At 36.8% G+C, this 23,169-nt stretch overlaps 3 protein-coding genes across 4 annotated transcripts; all 3 read left to right on the plus strand.

The window, feature by feature from the left end:
- The first annotated feature begins 745 nt into the window (after nt 1–745).
- On the plus strand, nt 746–3,137 carry LOC114527560 (protein MB21D2-like). Its single transcript, XM_028549255.1, has 2 exons — nt 746–880; nt 1,070–3,137. Exon 2 carries the CDS (start codon nt 1,088–1,090, stop codon nt 2,645–2,647), a length of 1,560 nt encoding a protein of 519 aa, XP_028405056.1. The 5' UTR covers nt 746–880; nt 1,070–1,087; the 3' UTR covers nt 2,648–3,137.
- A 1,353-nt stretch (nt 3,138–4,490) lies between these two features.
- On the plus strand, nt 4,491–11,252 carry LOC114527188 (motile sperm domain-containing protein 2-like). Its single transcript, XM_028548834.1, has 12 exons — nt 4,491–4,715; nt 5,991–6,109; nt 6,208–6,247; nt 7,071–7,157; nt 7,634–7,725; nt 8,294–8,362; nt 8,506–8,566; nt 8,664–8,702; nt 9,281–9,332; nt 9,441–9,507; nt 10,170–10,210; nt 10,465–11,252. Exons 1-12 carry the CDS (start codon nt 4,637–4,639, stop codon nt 10,505–10,507), a joined length of 789 nt encoding a protein of 262 aa, XP_028404635.1. The 5' UTR covers nt 4,491–4,636; the 3' UTR covers nt 10,508–11,252.
- A 687-nt stretch (nt 11,253–11,939) lies between these two features.
- Nucleotides 11,940–22,682, plus strand: LOC114524211 (motile sperm domain-containing protein 2-like). 2 transcript variants are annotated; one of them, XM_028545352.1, is made up of 14 exons: nt 11,940–12,126; nt 16,296–16,414; nt 17,010–17,079; nt 17,464–18,183; nt 19,004–19,122; nt 19,399–19,438; nt 19,600–19,686; nt 19,850–19,938; nt 20,429–20,497; nt 20,759–20,819; nt 20,950–20,988; nt 21,501–21,555; nt 21,644–21,713; nt 22,173–22,677. In XM_028545352.1, the coding sequence occupies exons 4-14, from the start codon at nt 18,102–18,104 to the stop codon at nt 22,212–22,214; spliced, it is 753 nt and encodes a 250-aa protein (XP_028401153.1). In that variant the 5' UTR covers nt 11,940–12,126; nt 16,296–16,414; nt 17,010–17,079; nt 17,464–18,101; the 3' UTR covers nt 22,215–22,677. The 2 variants fall into 2 exon arrangements, with proteins under 2 accessions (XP_028401153.1, XP_028401161.1); XM_028545360.1 differs by lacking the exon at nt 20,429–20,497 and having other exon boundaries at nt 17,010–18,183; nt 22,173–22,682.
- The last annotated feature ends 487 nt before the right edge of the window (nt 22,683–23,169 follow it).

Raw genomic sequence — 23,169 nt, forward strand, 5'->3', positions numbered from 1 at the left:
ATACAAGGTGTGCCTCAGGGATCGGTTCTCGGACAGTTGCTTTTCTCTAGAAGGCATTTTCGCTACCCATGATATTGATGCTATGATCTATGCTGATGATACTCAACTTTACATTATCCTAAAGGAACACGATTCTGGCACTGCCATTCAGCGTCTTGAACATTGTCTTCATGATATTCAGGCTTGGTGCCTTTAAAACAAACTGCATGTTTTAAATGAGAGAAAAATCAAAGCTATTTATCTACATTTGGCATATGCTTAATTATATATATACAGCACCTCAGGAAGGCTGGATCAGCGATCTGGAATAGCCTGTCTAATGAATAAAGATTAGAGACATCTGTTGATATTTTTAAAAATAAACTTAAGATTTTTCTTTTAACCAAGCTTACAATTAGTTCTTAGTATTCGTAAATTTTTAAATAGATTGTCTAATATATATCGTATTATTTTCGTATATAAATAAGTAATACCATTGTAATGAGCATTGAGAACTTTTTGTAAATGGGCACTAAAGAATTAGATTATTATCCTACACAAAATGATCGTGTGCATGGCCATAAAAATAATATGTACTTTTTTAATTGATTTCAATTTCCATTTTAAGTATAAAATTAATGGACCTAATGCATCTCCTGAGGTGAATGGAAAATGAATGTAATTATCTAGAACTTTTCCAATTCTTCATACGATATTAAAAACCATATATTCATTTTCATTCTAAAGCAGCTATCTTGTTTCAGTTTGTACGTGTATAAAACGCGCCTCTCGCTTCTCAAACAACGAAACTGAATCAATACTATCTCTTCACCTTTTTCTCTCGAAGCTTGTCAAGTTTATAGGCATCACTATAGCTTAATATTCAATCAGATTTCTACTGGTAAGTATAGAAGAACGTCAACACATGTATGCATGATTACACTTCTGCTATCTACATATTTAGTTCTTTTATTGCTAGGAATATATTAAGCTTTTTACCTTGTTTGCGTGTGACTGAAACGCTTAGAAAATCGGTGATGCTATATATGAGATACATTTAAGCCTATTGAGATTATATAAATCGAATCAGTTCTCTAGGAGAAAAAGAATGGCCCAAGCTGACCCTAGTATTGTTGCCAATCTTCAAGAGGCAATATTAAAGATTTGTAATTACCCAAGAGGATGCCGACGCATATCTGACTTTTTTGGAAAATTCACCATAACGCCGGAACTGAAGGAAGGAAATGAGGTTATCAGAATCCTTGGAGATCTTATCGATCAACATGTCCTCAGCTCTGCCAAGAAATATTTCGATGATGAAGGTCCTTTTCAACTTGATGACATTTTGATATCTGGAAGCGTCAGTGAAGGAACGGTAAAGATAAACCTAATGACACAAATATGTTCGGATACCGATTTTTTTCTTGTTTTGAAGAATATTAAAGTGACAGAGAAAGATCAAAAGGAAGGATGCCTAACAATGAGAGAACATACACCGTTTGTGAATTTGTACCTAAATGAAGCAGATCTCATTCAAAGATGGATTGACTTCGTGGAAATTTCAGAGCAGACACTCCCGGAGGAAAAAAAACGCACGAAGCTTTCCTCCATGAAACTGAAAGAACGTTTTAGAGAAAAGTATGTTGGATACGGGCCGATATTTACACCACTTTCCGAAGATAATGTTGAAGTGGTTGATGAAGGGCCTTCCGTCGCCGTTTCTACCCGTGTACCCGGAGTTAAAGAACCGCGATGGGCGCCGTCCGTGCACTTGCCGGTGGAAGAATTCGACTTTGTGATCGCTATTGCCTGCGAAGGATGGCCGTTGTGTGCCCAAGAGTGGGTAACCAGACCACGATGTTGGCCAGGTAAAAACGTCGTTCAGGAAATCATCCAAGGTGGCTTCCACATTGTTTGCAAAAGTTCTGCAGAAGGGGACTTCCGGCTTTCATATTCCAACGCCGAAACACTTTTGATTCAAAGCCTGAGTGATCTCCAACATAAGGTGTATCGCGCCTTGAAATCTTTTGTTAATCGTTACAAAAATGAATGGAGTCCCAATGTGAAGAAGATAATGTGTTCCTATCACGTCAAAACAATAATGCTCTGGTATTGTGAAAAATGTGATACGAGTGATTGGAGTGAATCTACAATAGTTGAGCATTTATTGTCGCTCATAGATCAGCTGATAAAGGCTTTGAGAGAGAGATCATTGCCGATGTATTTTATGCCAAAACACAACCTTATGGAACGGATTGAGGACGGGACCGCGGTAGCCGAGGAAGTATCAAAAGCACGTTTTAATCTTAATTTGGTTACCGATGCAATATTGTCCGAGGAACCAGATTTTGGCGAATGGTGCAAATTCCTGCTCAAAATCCTGCCACCTGAACTCTACAAACCATTCCAAAACGGCATTGAAAATGGAAATTTTCAATCAAACGATTTCTATGAATGGTTTCAGAAGATGTTTGACGGTGTTGATGAATACTGGATGAACACGGTCGGAAGAATTCCAACGAGAAACAACGAAGAAGGGGAAAAGGCAATGAAAATCTTGCAACAGCCGATTGCATTGTTTGTAGACAAAATGTGTGAAAATTTCAATAATTTTGGCATGAACGAACAGTTGGAATTCCTAGAAGGGAATTGGAATGAAAATCAATGAATTTCACTGGAAGCCAATAAACATTTCAGTACGAAATTACAGGACTGTATTAGGGATAATTATTAGGGATTAGGGATTAATTCAATATAAATAGTCAGGTTGAAATTAGGTCTAACTGGGTTATTAGAATAGATTTCAGGTTAATATTTAAATTAGTGTTAATGTGATAGAATAAGTTGAATGTTGAAGATTGTCTGGGATGACGTAAGTAGAAACATATGATTTGTAAGAGCAGGGCCGTCACTAGAATCTTAATCGCAAGGGGGGGGTATATTATCCGTATGTTCATGTTCGTACAACCCGGTAGCAACAATAGCTGACAAAAGAAATCAGTCGGGCATAAGACTAATATATGAATATCCCCCCCCCCAAAAAAAATAAGGCTTGTAGCGATGGCCCTGTGTAGGAATGAAAGTTGAAAGTTGGGGAAAATGCTAGTTCAGTTCTCAAGCCGGAATTGAACCTGGTGTAGGAAACTGGGATTAATCGTGTATTAATTAAATTCCAAATAATTGAGGCAAACCTCTTTTTTTAATTGGGTTGGTAATAAATAAAATACAATTTCCTATGTATCTTGGAGAATACAGTTTTCAATATTCCGTCAATAATGACATTGACATAAATTACATTTGACATTGTTTTTGAGATTTTACACGCGGCACAATAAAGCCGGCGCACACCAGAGCTACGTGCTTAGCAAAAAGTCATTCGTGGCCATTAGCGTAAGCCAGAAATTATCAAACATGTTAGATATTGCCGTAAGTGGCACGAATGACCAAAGTCGCCGGAAAAGTCACCCGCACACGAAAGCAACTGGCTTACGCCAATGGCCACGAGTGACTTTTTGCTAAGCACATAGCTCTAGTATGTGCCGGCGTTAAGAGCTATGCCTATGGAAGTCATGTTGGATTAAACTGTTAATTACCAGATTTATTGATGAACACCTTCGTCCATCCTAGTTACCCGATTGGATGATTAGGTGTTCGCTCTGTCGATCTCGGGAGGGGTATTGTTAGGGAACGAATACCGGTTACTTGAAGCCATTTTTAGATCCCTACGGCTTTTTAAGCTGAACCCCCTTTTCCTGTGAAAGCTAACCATTGGCGCACACCAATTTTGTTGTTGGAAAAAACACACGAAAGCAGTAAACAAATAAAAAAACAAAGTAAATTAACTAAAATACCACTTTGTAATGAGCTGCTACTATCGACGTCATTGCTCGCTCGTAGATGGGTTATTAATGCCCTCTATTACATGAGTCTTACTATCTCTCTTTTCTTATTAATTTTTTTGGCGTGAGTTGCCGCTAGGCCAACCCTTCGATCACGTGGTATGCCTGCAGTCAACGTCACTAACGATGTCCGGTTAACCTTGGTTGTTGCAAAGCCCCATTAAAATATTATTTGAATTTTTTTTTCATTTTCAACCAAAAAATGATTTTCTGGTAGATTAACCTAATTGAAAAGTTTATTTTGGCTGTTCAAGCATCGAACTGACAAAAAAATCACATGATAAACGTATCGACACAATTGTTTACATTGGAGTGCTCAAACACAAAGGCTTTCATACATGTTACGTTCATGCATATTTAAGTGGTTGCGTTTTTTTTGAGACACCCTGTATAAATAAAGGCTAGTCTTTATGCAACATAATCGTCATAATTTGTCGTTATTCACATGTCATAATCTGTTATATGTAATTTGGTTTGCATATATCGCTAATATCGGATTTCGCATAATACCAATTACCACATGTGAATTACGACGAATTATGACGTGTGAAAGCCAGCCTTAAGTTGTGAACTCAGTAACACCAGCTCCGTTTTTAATTATACAAAAAGTTGCATATAATTATCGAGTTCTGTCTTATTCAGTGGAGCATGTAATAAACTTCAACTTGAAGTGTCGAAGTAAAGTAAGACATACATCAAAAGCGAATTCCACGAGAAGCGTGTGTTTTAAGAGACAGTGTTAAAAATATTTGACCAGGATGGCAAGCGAATCGAGGGCACAGCCTTATATGGATAAAGTACCAGAACTAAGAAAGAAATTTTTGGATAAACATTATTGTGAGTTGGTTGATGCATTGGTTGATGTTTGCTGTACGCATAAACAAAATCTTCTATTGTACATGATTGATTTTGGCACCAAGTGAATGTACATGGCAAATTAAACGTCTTGTTAATTAATTTGGATGCATGAGTACTACATCTAATGTAGCAGTAAACCAAGCAAAGAAATTCAATAGTGCCTTCAAATGGCGTTGTAAACGACCAGTTTGTGTCGGTATAAGATGTTTGCCATACGTTTGCATCGCTATATAGTTCATAATTTGATCACCCTATTCCAACCTATCGCATCGGTCCATGCTATATAGAGTATAGGAAAACCTTTACAGTTGAATTTCATAATTTCACAATTTTATTATATAGGCTTATGGGTATTGTAGTCGTGGGTATAACTGCATTTAAATACGTAATATACGATAATTATGTGAAAGAATTTATTCTGTTGAGTGAATTCAATTTAGCGAATATTTTGGCGATTAGACAGATTCACGATAATACAATGACCAATGACCATGAAACAAACCACTATCACGCAAGCTACAACCAAGGTTTTTCCGAAATGTGCCTTAGTTTATAAAGTTCATTCATATGTCTCTAAAAAGTAATACAAAGTGATAAAAAACAGATTATTGAGACAGCAAACCAAACAATATTACAACATAAATGAAACCCGAATAAAACATAAAAAAAAATATCGCCCATGTTCAAGAGATGCATTTGATTTCAACAGATTTCCATTGCCTGCTATATAAATTAACGATTGAACGTATCAGTGAAACCCGGCAAATAATTAGCTTATTAATTCATAATCATTCAAATTCTAAACTCTTTAAACAACTCATTACTCAATCTAGCTAAAGTTTTAAGCTTTACTCGCAATCTTTTGACCCTAAATTGTGCCATATCCATGACTGTAATATTATTATACTACCGCAGTTTTAATTTTTTATGTGAACTGTTGTATGTTTTGTGGTAACAAGTTATATCCCTCGCCACTCCTTTAAACATTGTGAATTTGGACTGATCACAGGGCCGTAGCTAGATTACATAATTTGTATATTCATATAATTATTTATGTTCACATATCATACAAACGAGCTCATGACGTCACGAGGATCTGGCTTCTGAATTGTAGTTTTTTATACTCAAATCTTTTGGAATAGCGTGAGATAAATTTCATCGCTCCGAGATAAATTTCATCGCATTGGTATCGAGCTGCTGAGTAAAATAACGTTGACCAATATGCTTGTAATGCTCGGATATTTTATTATTCAGCTTCAGAGAAGAACTACTACGATTCCAGAGATATATCACGAGTGAAATCGGATGATTTCTTCGTCGTGCAATTTCTCAACGGGAAGGAAGGAAATATTGACAAAGCATTCAAAATCATGGTAGGTTCATTTTCTTGAGTATACTCAACAAATTTTCCGTGCATATGTAATAAAGTTATTTTAAAAGGCATCTATTCTTTCTTTCCCCCCCCATCCAGGTCGAAGCTATGAAGTGGAGGAAATCGTTTGGTGTTAACGGTACGCGCATTACATTTTACAAACCAATAATGCACAAAAAATAACTTCCTAAATTATATTATTATGTAATGCACCATTTTCTAGTAGAATGGGGTGGTTTAATGTATTGCTTGGATTAATATATTTTTTCTAATAGCCATTATCGCACGTCACGTTTCCTTTGGTTGTTTCAATGTGTTTCTTTGAAACAATTCCTTCTGAAAGACGTCAATGGACCATTCCCCTATTAAACTAAATTTTAAACTAAAAAAATGATTTACTTTATAGGGGAATGGTACATTTTAGCTGCATGATTTACTTTAATAGGGGAATGGTACATTGTAGCTGCAAAGACAACAGCATGATCATGATGTACATAGATACGTTATATCAATACTGAATTAAGCCAGTTTTGGCATTTTCACCGAATATCCAAAACCTGTGCAAAGCAAAGTTTTCTTTCATTCATTCATTCATTCAGAACCAATGTCGTATGCACATTGGAAAAAAGATGAATATACATAACACGACTGCCTATAAAATATACAAGAAAAGAGTATACCTCACACTCCTGACAAATGTCTTAGAAAAGTCCAGAAGTTTCCTCACTAAATAGATTCAATTGTACCGAAGCAAAGCGAAAGTTGAAATTTTAAACTGATCTGAGGGTGATTTACTACCATACTCGGCATACTGTATTTTGAGCGTTGGCTCGATTTCTTTTATTCTTGCATGAAAGCTCACTGAAAGAAAACCAAGAGATAAACAAATGTTTTAGTTTATTATGTATTGATTTATTCTATGTAATATATTTATTTATTCTATGTAATGTACCTCTCTATAGACCTGAGCGAAAAGGATATCCCCGAGGAAGTAATGCGTGCTGAAGTTTCCTATTTTTATGGAAGAGACAAAAAAGGAGCACTCTTAGGTATACGTCCTAAAAATACGGAAAAGAAACAATGGCCATATACGCATGAACGATTGCATGGAAGCTGGGACTGTTATCTTTGGTGAATTCAGCAGTTTTACTAGAAACCAATGGGATTTTACTCATGTGTTTCTCCGTCCGGCAAAAGTTAAATAACTTAGCTATACCATGCGATACTATTTTGTTGCAAAACATTAAGTTTTTAATGGCTAATTTTTCTCTAATTTTGAGTTTGTTTGTGCTCATGCAACAAGACAGCAACATACACGAAACTGCGGCTTTAAACATTTTTTAAAAGCGTAGAAAAGATAGGAGCGCAATGGCTCCAAAAATGCATGGTGGAGAAATCTATTTTCATGCATCGTGGATTGCCATGTGAAAGCATTGTTATGGAAAACTGGGTGGGCAAAATTCTACTTAAACTCAATTGCATGCACTTGAGATGCTCTGACATCACCTATCAATCTCCTTTTCAGGACATGCCCGACTGCGTAACTACAATTTCAAGGGAAACAAAGCTTTAATAGAAGGCTACCGGAAGTTGACCATTTTCAGATTGGAAAAAGTTGTAAGTAGAATGCCCACATTTTAGTGAGGAATCATAGATTAACAATAGTATATATAACACGGTTAATGTTATGCAAGTGTACTTTGGTCATATTTCCCCAATCCCCAATTTGTGCATATAATAAAAAAAAATTAATTGAATCATTTCAATAACGATATAAGTATGAATAATGAAACGATGGCCGTAATATTTCTTATATTTTAGGACCCCCCAAAACAGCATAGGGGATGAAAAAAGATTTAAGTTAGAGATTGTTCATAATCAGTATAAATTAAACTTATATAATGCCCGATTTAAATTTCCAAAGAATTGTATTTTAACCAGTGGAATTTTTTTCAAAATTCATAATGTAGAAATAGTGTGCATGCTAGTTGAAAATATGTAGTGCACGCGTGTCATCTGCTAGCATGGAAGTTTAAAATTTCCACACTAATTGTCATTTCCGTGTGATGATACAGTAGGGGGAAATATGGGGAAAATTTCGCGTGATCGTGTTAACGAATTGCAAAAGCTACGTGGCCGTACAACTGTTTAGTTTTTTTCCCATTTGTACATTTGCATTCAATAGCAACGTGAACATCCTGGTTCGAGAATATCATTTGTATCTGATCTACAAGATCACAGTGTATCACAAGTGGTAAGAAAGTATCCTGCTTTTAATCTCTAAATATTCTATATACGGTTGCGTGTTACGTATTGTTATATCCATTGTATTTAATATATATATATATAATTATATATATATATATATATATAAAACCGTATTCGTGTTTCCTTCAGGACATGGAATCCAATAAGTTCAACACGAATGTTTTAACAGTTTATTATCCGGATATTCTAGGTAAACTGATTTCGTAATACGTGCAAGGTCTTATATGACTTTTGTCAGCAATGTGCAGTATATACATATTATTGTTGTTCTTTTTATTTCATTTCAGAAAGTTCGTTTATTTTGAACTACAGCAAGATCTTTGAATGTATGTTAATCGTATATTATACATTTGGTTCCACCGATTTCGTTAATATATTGGTATAGTCTTTTAACTGCTTCTAATTCGTTTATATTTCATTGGTAAGGTGCAGGTATAATGTGCGTTTCTTAAGGTGCCGGCTCAATAAGAATTAAGATATTATGGAGACGTTTATTCCTCCCTCTAAAATCTTTGACGCTGTAGATTTGGCCGCATTTTAGTTCCTTGCACAGCCCTGGTGTTAATATCGATCATGAAAAAGTTTACTTCTTGCGTTGCACGGTTTCTGAACAAATTACACATTAAGGTGAATTTTATGAAAAATAGATCATTCTTCTGATCTTACTGGGACACAGACTCCTAACTCTCCGTTGGTATAAACTGTGGTGAATAATGCTTATCAGTGCTAAATTGTTAGCACTAAGGCTGTGCAAGGAACAAGAATGAAGGGCAATTGTACACTGTTAGGAAGTCTACAAAATTCAGCAACTTGGAAAAGAGCTACGATAAGGGTCATCGCATGGCTAATATATAAGTGTAGCTATATCAAACGATATTTGAGTTTCCTTTTACGTAATTTATAGCTCTGTGGAAGGTCACAAAGGCTTTGCTGGGACCAATATCCAAAAAGTATATGTAAGTATATTTTGCAGCTGTAAGTCACAAAGCAAATTAGTTTTATGTAAGTCCCAAAGAAATTTGACCATTCAGTAAAGTGAAACAGAACGTTATTTCTTTTTTTAGATTCACGACAGTCGATGAGCTTACCCAATACATTGACAAGGATCAGCTTCCTGTAGAATTTGGTGGGGTAAGTATTGTTTAAACTAAATTAAACCTTAGTATTCTTAAATTGGGGATTTTCTAAATTGACCGTGATCTTCAAATCTGCATTTTCTTTGCTTTTCAAGCATTTTTACAACGCTTGAAAAAATCACTGTCCGGTGGACAGCGCTATCCAGCTTTCATACTACAGGCCCCTGGGGCCGGTTGTATCAAGCCCGTTTATCTTAAACGGTGGATAAGTCGAAATTAAATAACACTCTTACATCTCTCTTGAATGAGTCAACTTGGATATTATGCACTGAATATGTAGTTGTAAACAGTATCTTTGTATTATGGTTGAAAACATTTAGTTTACTTGTTGAATAAAGCGGCAGGCTTGCTTTCTATTTTGAACTTAACCACCGTTTAAGCTAAACGGGCTTGATACAACCGGCCCCTGGTGTATAGCGCTTATTTCATTCTCACTACCCACTCACGATTTTGACTCCCAAAGGGAATAAGATTTAAGTTTTAGATGAATTGATGATGTACCGTAGAAGCAAATTCAATTAAATTACAGGACGCATATATGTAATAATGTGCGCGTGGCAAATTTACATATGAAGAGACATCAGTTTTGTCTCACCCTGTAGATTATTTTACTTTATTTGGACATATTTTTAATTGCCTTTTTTATATATTTTATAGCCATCATATGTATACAAGTATACTCCTGGAGAAGATAAGATGTACGCAATTTGAATCTTTTATTAAGTTGTTCTGCCTTCTTTTGCTATTATAGTTGTTGTTGTGATATCTTGTACTGTTTAATTTCCTTTGGACCTCATTTATACCAAGCATGGTCAAAATATATTTCATCAAAATGCCCGCATAGACGACCCAGCAAATATTGTGTGCCACCAAACTGACCGAAGGTCATGCATAAACATGCAACTAGTGCTGTATAGCTTCCAAAGTAAATTTCCTTGTTTTTCGTTTCTAGTAATGCAAACAGCAACAATCCAGGCGAAACTGGCTCTGCCTAGAGATTACTTCATTTTTGTGTTTTTGTTCACCTGTGTAAACTACCAGAATGTTGCCCATTAATTTCTACTACTATTTAAAGAGATTTATCACATTTTCACTTTGTTGCACCTTTCGCGTAGGTTATTATCTTGAGAATTTTATTGTTCCTGAAAAATGAATATGACTGAATAGAAACTCACCATTCTTTTAAGTTTGTCATACATCGACGTACAGTATGCATGAGCAGCATGCATGCAAGTATAATAATGAAGGAAGAAAATTCAAATGTGTTAAACAGAACATGTTCAGTTTCACACGCACTCAGTGTTTGTTCCCATTGTTTTTACTCGTTGTTTGGTATGTCATAAAATATTAATAAGAGGCAATGTTGATTCGAAGAACTGTTCTAAATAGCCTAATTCATGAATGATAACTTTTTAAGTTACATGTATGCAATGGAAATAGCAGTATTCAATTGATAAAGAGACTTGGAACAAAATTGTTGTGGGATTGTGCCTACCAAAAGGCGGGAATTTTCGAGGGTGGTTCTGGAATTTGTGTTAATCAAATTGTCTTTACATAATGATTTTTCACAGACAATCGTCAAAATGTATAATTTAAGCATCAAAGATAATGCAAAAAGTTTTGAATGGTTTAACACATCAGAACCTTTAATTAGATATCATATTGGCCCCTTCCGACCCCAAGGCCAATAGGTTACCGATAACTTACCTACAAAATTTAAACGTAGGAGGTCGAACTGTTTTTGTGCCGATGCATATAAAATTGTAATGACAGATTATTTCCTAAGACGTAAAAAAGAAGAATGCAAATAATTTATTATGCGGCGTAAATTTTGGCGGTATGTAGCCGGAAAACGCATAGGGTTATTAAATAAATAAGTGCCGGCATGAGGCAGCAATGCCCATGCATATTTAAAGTGCATGGCCATAATTCAAATATAGGCCTTTGACCTGGATCTAAAGTAATGGCAGGCAAGCCGTCTCAGCGTGTTTTTTGGCCAGAAAAGATGTCAGAGTCCACGTCATTAGCCGTCAAGACATTGGCAGGGTTTACCCAAGAAATCTATAATAATTAAAAAGTATTACTTAATATTCATGTATAATTGCTTCAGTCGCTTTCTGTTCGAACACAAAAGATCCAGTACTCATAAATAATTTGTAAATTATAATAATAATCAATACACCCTGTATTGTAAACACATGCAACTTTTCACAATCAAGACCCGCCAAGAATGATGGTGAACAAAAAACAATTTTTGGTACGTAAAAAATATGCGATCATTGTCCTGAAGGCGAGAAGCCGACTGTTACAGCGTTCATATATTGGCAAAAAATGTAACATGTGACTGGTCGACTCTAGCAACCCTCTGTCCTGTCATTATATTCTATGACAAAGCGGGTAATTATATGCGTGCACTCTTCCGAACAAAACTGCTTATGAAATATACTTCAGTACTCATTCCTAGTTATACCGACCGAACATACAGTGACCGTACGATACATATATATAAAAAGAAAAGCTTTACTTTCAGCGATGGCAAGCGAAGCATCTGAATCAAGACCTTACATGGATAAAGTGCCAGAATTAAAGAGGAAATTCCTTGAGAAACACTATGGTAGGTCTGCGTATGTCATTGCATGCATGGTAGATTTGGAACGACGGAGCTGAATTGTTGATTCGGCATGATTTTTACATGCAGAAAACCGTCGCATACTTTTATTAGTCAGGTAACGGTTGAGCATTGCTATTCAGTCTTGTTAGCTCGAAATACCTCTTTTATTATTGTTGCATCGAACACTAAAACATGCATATATACGATAGACAAATATTACTCTTAAACATTTTTGAAGAGGAGGATGTATGCCTGCATTGTTTATTGGCGAGTAGCGCCCGAGGACGAGATTGATTGTCAATGGTTTTCGTTATCTGAAAATCGCTTACGTAGTTTTCTGTGCAACAATGCTGTAGTTTGTAGAAGTAACTCTTTGTTGTACACATGCAGGCGCTATGCACTAAATGCGATTGCAAATTACAATGCACACAAGACTAGCCTAATAGAACAAAACTAAGGTAACAAGACGCTTGTTAAGCATTTACTCGAGCTAAAGGAGTGTTTTTGTTTGGGCTCTTAACGGAGAAAGTTTATAACGGAGAAGATCGGCAGGCACTGCAAAAACATCGCAGGTTAACTTAAAACAAGGGTTATCTTTAAGTAAGGGATTGGGAGTCTGTGAATCGTAGATTGCCCATGTACCCATTTTAGCAACATAATAATTTTATATTATTAAATTTTGAAATATATTAACTAGATCGAGTACACAGAATACGCGTGCCTTGTCATATAGCCTTGATCAGTACACAGAATATGCGTGCAGTGTCATTTAGCTTCGATCAAGACACAGAATATGCGTGCCGTGTCGTTAGCTTCAATCGAGTATGCTTATAAATATAGAAAGCGTATATCAGGTATATGCACAAATACTTGGGTACGCATAATAAAACGTACTATTATTAAATATTACAGCTTTTGCCAGAAAACATCCTCACCCACCCCAGCCTCGTACCCAGGCGCTTTAGTGGAAAAACATATAACGTTGCACTCATATAAAGTTCAGCTTAGAAAAATCGAGCGCGCGGGGGTGCTTGGGTAAACAAAACCACCCCAAACATCTCTGCGTGCTCGCTTTTTTTTCAACTGACCAGCCTGACCTTTATACAGGACTGAATGCACCGTCGTATATTTTACTACTAAAGCGCCTGGGCACGAGGCTGTCGAATGAGCCGCTGAAGTAAGCACGAAGAAACAGGAAGTTGAATGAGCCGCTGAACACCAATATACAGGGTGTCCCAAAAAAAACGAAAACTATTGAAATCACTCATTGTTAAAATGTGAATGCCGTGCTCACGAATTTTAGCCCGTGGGGATCTAATGCAACTTATTAGGGCCTGTTTACATGGAGCCGAGTTACCCGGGTAACCGAGTTACTCGCCTTGCCGGGACAAAACGGTACTGTGTTTATATGGAACCGAGTAACTCGGTATTTGTTACGGTATACATTGTAATTACATGACATACTGATTATGTAGGACTCGAAATTTCAAAAAGTTTTTTACAATGGTGGTAAATGAAACGTAAACGCGCATGCGTGTTTGGCGAATATTCTACTCGCCTAGCCGAATTTCCCGTTGCAAAGTGTTTACATGGTATAACCGAGTAACTCGCCTTGCCGAGAACCCGGCACAGTTTGCCGAGAACTCGGCACGCCGAGTTACTCGGATGTGCCATATAAACAGTCAACCGAGATCTCCATACAATATATAGAACAGGCGAGAACTCGGTGCTGCCGAGTAACTCGGTTAGCCGGGTATCTCGGCTCCATGTAAACAGGCCCTAAAATGCTAAATGCTTTGCGTTGCTAAAGAAAGGGGACATGTCGAAGGTCATGGTGATTGAGATGCACATTTAAATATTGTAATCCATATTTGTAAATTGTAAATATTGTTAGTAGATGCATCATATACATGCATAAAAATGCTTCTGGTAAACATTTACGCACCTGTGGGTCCCAACAGAGTGCTTAGGCATTCAAACTCTAACAATTACATTGTTATGGGTGATTTCAAAGGTTTTCGGTTTTTTTGGGACACCCTGTATGTCACAAATATGTCACATGTGATACGATTCATTTCGATTGGCCAAAATAAAGATTGGCCGCGTGGGAGAGTACGACTCGCTTTAGCTCTAGTAATTAGCTCGAATAATAAAAGCTATACAGGGTGTATCAAAAAAAAGGAGACCTTTAGAAATCAAGCTATTGTTAAAATTTGAATGCCTTTTTATTTGCATTTTCACATATGCTGAACCGTAGTGCGTGAAATATTAGGGACCTTAAGCATGTAGGACGGGAACACGACGACGGCAGCTATCAATGTACAATGCTTCATTGAAAAGAAATGAATTATTAAATACCTATGGGAGTTTTAGACGTGGTCTACGTTCTGTTTACAACGGCAAAACGTCGTTTATTACGTCCTATGTAGAACGTCTGCATTTCAGGACCCAGTGAGCGCTATCTCGAATTAGCTCTATAGAATTGTCCCTAAACATAAACACAATGTTTTCAACGTCTTTTATCTCATTAAACTGGTACTGTTAATAATATACAACAACGCTTTATCATAACATTAATTTAAAGGAGTATTCCAACCACGTCGTCGTCATGTTGCCGTCCTACATGCTTAAGGTCCCTATTGATGGCGTGCATGCATACATTAGAAAAAGGAGACCTTTAAAAAATAAATTGACGTTTGTACACAAGATTGTCTGCTCCTGGGAATTTGAAACTAACTTTAATAGCATAAAGAAAAATAACGACCCAAAAATATTCAAATGACTAAGGACAAATGACTAAGCACAAAAGCGATAACAGTATGCATGGTAGATTGTTTTAACTGTTCCTTGAAACATGAACAAATATTTGGCATTAATTTTTAACACTGCGTGCGAGTATTAGGGCTGTTCACATGAGTTAGAATTGACTTTGAATCCGGAATGGCTCAGCATTCATTTTACAAACCCTGGCTATTAAAATGTTTACATGAGTCAGGAATGAATTACAACTTGATCTGACACAGATTCACTTGGCATTTCGATCCGGATTGAAAATTACTGATAAATTGAACATCAAGAGAACTGAATGTCATGGACCATGTCCTTCAACGTGGCCTCCATTTCTCTCAACACAAACTATCGTACGCTGGTGCATATCGCGAACTGCTTTTCTGATGACGGCAGGCTGCCCTTGTAATGCATTAGACTGTTCAATCATTACACTCGTTGCTTCATTCGAGTATTTTCGCACGATTTTAAAAATTGTACTTTTTACTGGTGGATTGCGATCACGAAACCCTTTCTCGAAAATCGATTTGCACCTCAGCTATACTGCGAGTCTGGGTGTAAGTTAAGACTACAAAAACTCTTTGCACCTCAGCTATACTGCGAGTCTGGGTGTAAGTTAAGACTACAAAAACTCCGAAGTCAGTTGAACCATTTTTGTACTGGTAGTGTGCTTAGTCATTTGAATATTTTTGGGTCGTTATTTTTCCTTATGCTATTAAAGTTATTTTCAAATTCCCAGGAGCAGACAATGTAGTGTACAGACGTCAATTCATTTTCTAAAGGTCTCCTTTTTCTAATGTATGCATCAATATTTCACGCACTACGGTTCAGCATAATGTGCAAATGCAATTGACCATAACAAAAAAGATGGCCGATGTACATTTTACCAGAATGCATTGCGGTCGAAAATCGCTTAAAAAAGCGAACTGACGTCTTTTAAAGGACAGGCATAAAACAGGAGGTTATTTTCTTCGCTGTGTTAAAATTTCACGTCACTAAGTGTTTTTCTTGCCATCTTTTTTCAGTCAATCATTCTTAATTTCCGCAATGCATTCTGGTAAAATGTACATGCCGCCATCTTTTTCGTTACGGTCAATTGAAAAAGCATTCAAATTTTAACAATAGCTTGATTTCTAAAGGTCTCCTATTTTTTGATACACCCTGTATCATATGTTTCTATGCTATTTCGCTGCTTAGGTAAAGACATGAAATGTATGATACAAGCTTAATTTTTCCAAATATTTGAAAACATCTACATCGTTTGGCGCAATATAAAATAATGACAGTGCTGAGAGGCAGGCAATATTTTAGACTACTAAAATGGCTCATACTTCTATCTCAGCTTCAGCAAGGTCTAATTCTCGATGCCTACATCTATATTTTAGCTTCCGAAAAGAACTACTACGACTCACGTGATATAAGTAGAGTGAAGTCAGATGAACTTTTCGTACAACAGTACTTGGTGGGACGGGACGGCAATGTTGACAAGGCGTTCAAATTAATGGTAAGTTTTTAATTACTAAAAGGCCCCAGTTACACGATACCGGATTAGCTTTCGTATTGGATTATTTTGATTCGATATACAAATGGCATCGGATTTGTCTTGATTCACCATATCGGATTGATTCAAAATACAAACAATGTGGCGGACAACGAAGGGCAAGCAAAAAGTAAAAAAAAATATCCTCGTGCAGGGACAGACAGTGAAATATAACTTATTTTATTTTTCCCGCCAAACATATTAAATACCGGATTAGAGCGATTACACGGAAACAGAAATGTACCAGATCATTTTTCATCTCACCTCCAGAGCGATTTTCCCGGGTTTACGAAAATCACGCCTGGGCGGCACGAAGGTGCCTCGGTTGTATCTGACTCTGAGCTAAAAACTGAGGTGATATGATGTCAAATTTTAACCGGGTGACAACAATTATGTTTACAAACTGTGCGGTCATGATTTGAAGCTGAGCTAATTTTTATGACACCGGTGAAAATCGTATTCAAAATAGACTATAAAATATGCAATTTAGCAAAAACAACGGAAAGGAAAATACGAAGTTTTCAAGAAAATTATCATCCGGTTTGCGCTCTTCATATAGGGATAGCAACAGCAACGAGGCAGGAATTGGTGAAGTAAATTAAAGGCTACGTGAATTTGGTCATTGCAAGGTGACTGTTGTGACTGATCTATGATATTAGCTAAGATCGTTTTCATTTTATTTTGAATGTACTCTTTAACGTCTGCGTATAATACAATGTACTCTTTAAGTTTACCGTCTGCCTATATTATGCTGTTGTCAAAAAGACTGTACAACGTCTAAGCTGAATAATAAATGCCGACTTGTATACTTGTTTTGATGATCTCAAACGACTATGTAAATTTGACCTTGCACAGACTGCTCCAAGCTTATTACAACTTATTTTCAGCCATCCAGGTACTTTAAATCTCGGTTCACACTTCACAATGGTCGCAAAATCGAATCCAAGATGGGGGTGATATATTATCCATTACTATATATCATCAATATTCAATCACATGCATTTACATTTCAGCAACAAAGTGGAGGTCTGAAAGACTAAGGGCCCACCCAAAACCTTCCGTTCCGCCGACCCCCGGGTTTGACTTCAGTTCACAAGTCCACTACATCATACGTATATAAAGATAATATTGTCACGCGTCATTTATGTATAATAAAAAGAAGCACGGCCAAATAGGGACCCAACATAAAACCTTGAGGCACTCCATGTATAATCGTATAAGGAGAACATATATATCTCACCATCCGCTGTATGCTGTTGTTCCCTGCTATTTAGATAAGAATATACAATTCTTAATGCATCATCGGAAATAACATAATTGTTGTTCATTTTAAAGCAATATTTCATAGCTGTATGACTGCATGATGCAGACTGTTCATGAAGAACATCTTGTAACCATAATTCCATCTGATAATTCGAACTTTCTCCAATTTTTAATACCTTGTCCCAAACTTGTCACAACAACTTGGGGAAAGCATTGCGAACACACCTGGACCTGGTTTATCCATGTTTGGCAACTTCCGGTGCATCATATTCCACTGACGTCAAGTATAGATCAATCATAACACTATATACGAACTCATTCGTACTGAAGCTCCTTAACGTGCCAATTTTTATTATTCATATTGGAGAAACAAGCCTTATTTTAAGCAATGGCTAGCGGAGCAACTGGATCAAGACCTTACATGGAACTAGTAGCGGAATTACGGAGAAAATTTCTTGAAAAACACTACGGTAGGTCTGATAATCGATAATCTAACCATGCATGCATGCATTAATATTGTAAACTAACCGCAAGTTGTCTATATTCTTGTAAATTTTACTTATAAAACCACCGCCTATATACTTTGGCCAGCTAACCACGCTAGCGCTTCGATTGTTATTTTGACCACTCCAATAGTAGTGTAGTTAATAAACTCTAATTAGCTCAAACATGTAGTGTAAATTTGATCATCGTCGTATGTCAAAATATGGTATATCAAACAAGCGCATAACTATACAAGTAGGGAGCAGCCAACGTTGTTAGGAATAACAATTTTACATTGTCTGATGCAGAACAGGGATTAACTGGAAAGCAAGGTGCTGTAAAATCCCGTTCACATTCATGGCATGCACTGTTTATTGTACAATTATGTTACTGTTTGCTGTTGTTTTGTAGGCTCGTCCGCATTTACTGCCTGCATGACTGTACCATGCATCTCGCCACTATACATGCAAGCTTTGAGAACATTTTGAGAACGCTGTGGACCAGTACAGACATGGTTTTAAAATACATAAAAGGCACAACAGTACAGTTTGGTGATTCACCGTTGAATTTACTTCCGGTTATAGAGTAAAATATATAAACAAAAATTACAGCAGGAGATCTAGAAATCTAATCTATACGCTTTCGCTTTTCAAAAAGCAGACCATAACTATTTAGTTTGACCATGCAATTGCACTATAGAGTCGAGGTAATGGCATTGCATGCAGGCAGGCATGTGTATACAATTGAAGGATCTTAACTTTTATGTTGACATGGCACATGGCATGCTCTATATTTTGACTATTTTAGCTTCTGAACCGAGCTGTTACGATGCACGTGATATAAGTAGGGTGAAATCAGACGACCTTTTCGTGCAACAGTACTTGGTGGGTCAGGATGGCAATGTTGATAAGGCTTTCAAATTAATGGTAAAGTTTTTTAATGCCAAAAATTATGATAGGCATGAGTAATATTTGTTTTGCCCACGATGTTGCTTGAGAGCAACGCGGCTATATAGCATTCTATGGATCTTTCGCAAGCCATTTGTAGAAATACAAACCTTAATTCACCCTTGGCAGTCTCACTGATTTGTGCTCTGCTTTTTTGTTGTATTGGTAGCCTGCATGGCACGGATAAAATTGGGTACGAGCGGATTTTAATTTCAGCATGCATGCTGTTCCATCAACGGTTCCATTTTCCTCCAGGTTGAAGCCCTAGTGTGGAGGCAAGAATTTGGTATTAACGGTAACTAAAGATATTTGTAGATTGCAGGAACAAAAAAAGTTTAAATATATATGAGAGTGCTGCATGTGTGGTATAATGCATAATTAATATACTGTGTTCGAACTATGTATGTCCGTGGTAATTTTTGTTGGTAATTTTCCATTTTTCGATCTTTTTTATAGATATATCTTTGAAAGATGTCCCGGAAGAAATCCTTAAAAGTGGATATCTATACACGTATGGAAAAGACAAAAATGGAGCTAAATTAGGTACCTGTATAATGCTTCATCCCTATAATTATGCAATATATGCATTCAATTATTTGGCTTGTATAGTATTATATCAAAGATAAAATATTTGCATATACTTATATACACGTGGAGCATTAGAAACTTAAATTGAAAGTATAATTACTCTTTTTTCCGCCTGTAGTTTTTATTACCGTAGCAAAATTCATAAAAGGGGATGAAGAGAAATTGCTCGGGTATAAGAAACTGTTAGCGTACACGTTCGAAACGATTGTAAGTACTTCCTAAAACTAGTATATATTTAATGCTTCTCTATAGACTATACGGTAGAGGTTCGGTTTCCGCACATTATTCTTTTATAAAACGTTTATCACATAGTTCATTTTTGCATGCCAATGCTCAATATCACCAAGCTGACTTTCCATTTCATTTTCTTCGATATATTTCCTGCATGCATGGCAAGCGTTTCCATGCCTGCCGGAGTATTGGCTTGATTTAGCTTCGGACGAGGTGTTTCTTGGACACCAAATTAACGAAATAATTGCACTTACACAGTACTCTGGATATAGAATCAATTCGCTTAGCTCGGACATATCGCTATAATGAAAGGCGAGCTCAAGAGATACGTTTTGTAATTATATATAAATACAATATAGAATCATGAAATATATAATAATTGCTTCACGAACAAAGGCAGGAATAGAGGAAATAAATGCAATTACCTAGGCTAAAGAAAACGTATTTTCTTTTTTCGAGCATGCAGCAACGTGAAAAATCCGGACAAAGACTTAGTTTGGTGAACAATTGTAAAGATGCAGGTTTTTCAAATGTGGTAGGTGCGCTAAATATGTAAGTTATTTGTCTCAATTGTGTGACGGCTGTCACACTAGCAAAGTGGGAAATGAATAACTATATGTAGCTGATTAGGGCATGCACCAATTAGGGCAAGGGATTAGGGACTGGCAGCGTTGGGGACGTTTTATTTTAGAGGTATATAACGCCGCTATTTTTTAGGGTTAGAGTTAATGAATCATGAGTGAAAATCAAGACATTATAATTAACAATTTTAATTAACGGATTATTTTTTGTTAAGGACACGGATTTCAGAAACTTTGTTAGCTTCGTGCAATCAACAGCTTATCCTGATTTGTTAGGTGAGTAGGAATATTTAATTTATGTCAGTATGCACTCCTTCCTTCAAGTCAAGACCACGATGAGCAGATTACTGCTTTGGTAGCTAGTATGTATACTACTCGGCATATACCATTTAAAAATGTTTTGTAGAAAATGCATATATGCTGAGTTTACCAATACTTCTGCAAGGTACGGTAATGCTGTTCGTTTATTTTTATTTTCATTATGAGTAATAGTAATACTTGGAGGAGAGGGGGGGGGGTAGCGTGACCATCTTAACCTTGGGTTGCGAATCCCAAGTTTCACCGACGAACACGTGGCACTTGACGCGCACTACAGAAAGCATATAGCCTTTTGGTAGATTATCCACTGACTTGGAGTGTACCGTAAATTATTGATCAGACATTACCGATGCAAAACTTTGAGAATCTGTTTCATCACTTCGCAAACTGAAACGATTTATCGCGGAACAGACGAGTCGGGGAAGACTGGCCAAATTATCGCCAGCAACTAAGAAAGTTGAGCGAAATTCTATACTTTTTACCGACGCTGTGCATGCGCTATTACTGACCGATGTCGCGTTTAACCGACCACCTGGCCAAAACTGCATGGGGGTAGCGCCCCCACATCCCCCCACACGCTATACGCCCTAGAAACAAATAAATAGTAATAAAGTTCTCGGCTTTGCGACTTATTAATAGGCATATGGAAGATATTTCAAATCTTTATTGGATCAAGGCTGAGTAGCAAATATATGTGAGTTTTGTTGTCGAGTTCAAAAAAATGTGCATTTGAATATTATCGGGTGCGAACTCGAAAGAAACAACTATTGCAATCTAAATAGATTTACTACTGCCGAAGAATTATCGCCGCGGTATATAGACAAGGATCAACTGCCGTTGGCATATGGAGGGGTAAGTGAAAGGAATGGGCTGAATTGTGATTTAGTTTTTAACGTAGAAAAGCTGAACAACAGACGAACCCTATAATTATACATTACGTACGTATATACGCACGATATTGCATTGCATGTGTGAAGTATTCACCGCAAAAGCCCAAGCACGATAGTATACATACGGTGTTCCGTGCGAAGGCTGCGATCAGGCATCCTATATATATTTGACTCCTATATATTTGATGTAACTTGGCACACGGAAATGCATGGTCTGCTATTTTCAGTCGGCTAAGATACACCAAAGGGGCCAGTGCAAGACTGATTGTTTACGAGAGTCTGCATGTTGTTAAAGACACAAGCGCTGAATACTTCCGTGCATCGTGGTCGATGTCCGTTCACAGGAAATCTTCTCGCATTCATTGTCTCCTACGTGCTATTACTTCCTATTAATCTTTTTTATTCTATTCTAATCAATTAGCCTTCGTTTGAATACAAGTATCCTTCTGAAGAAAAAACGTAAGTATCTATGTCTCTTCTTTGGATAACCGGGTGGCGCACATTACCGGGGTGCGGAGTCATGACACCCCCAGTTTTGGGAAATCAGTCTTTAAAAATCGGTTCGGAAGTTCGCACCCAAACTTTCAATAGGTCGATATTTGCTCAGGCATGTTTCTCGCAAGGGAATCATGCGGAGGCGAGTCAATTAGGAATTATATAGCAGGTTCATTATAGATATTTGATTCTTATGAACATTTTTAGTATAGCATAGTAACTCGTTTCCCAGTACCTGTTAAGGTTTCCCAGTACATATCAGGCACATTTTGTATATTATTAGAGCTTACGGTAGTTGATTATAAAAAGACGATTTACACTGTCAAATTTTTGTGATCACAGTAGGAATTTTCAGAGTTCTAAAGTATTTGGTAGAAATATTTAAGGGAACTAAAACAGTGGTTACTTTATCTTCATACTCGCTGCAAAACATTTACAGAACTTAGGACTTTTACTAAAATGCAAAATTTATCAACTGTGAACACAGAGACTTTGGGCGCTAGCTTTCCTTTAAGCGGCCATGTTGTCAAACTTGGTCATATCTCAAATTGAAATAGAGTATTTCGTTAAGAACATATAGCAGTGAAACTGCATTTTCCGTGGCTAGGCAGATGTCAATCAGTACGCGATATTTTTTAATAGAGAGCTCTCACATAGAGTGAAACACTCTATTAATCTACTTGTACTGAAATACAACACGACCTGTCCGGCCGTTTTTACTGTATAAAGGAAAGGGTCCTTTGACAGTGTAAGCCTGGTCTAAGACTAAGGCTAAGTCACAGAATATGTAAATGCATATCGTATACTGCACCGTTAAAACGGTACTATTGTAAATATATAACTGCTAATGAAACAGTCTGTATTAACTTCATGTAAATCTAATCCTAGATATTTATAACATAGTTTCAGTCACTTTCATTTGT

The sequence above is a fragment of the Dendronephthya gigantea genome, unplaced genomic scaffold (assembly GCF_004324835.1).
Source record: "Dendronephthya gigantea isolate DGI-Jeju-01 unplaced genomic scaffold, DenGig_1.0 000001F, whole genome shotgun sequence".
Classification (NCBI taxonomy): Eukaryota; Metazoa; Cnidaria; class Anthozoa; order Malacalcyonacea; family Nephtheidae; genus Dendronephthya; species Dendronephthya gigantea.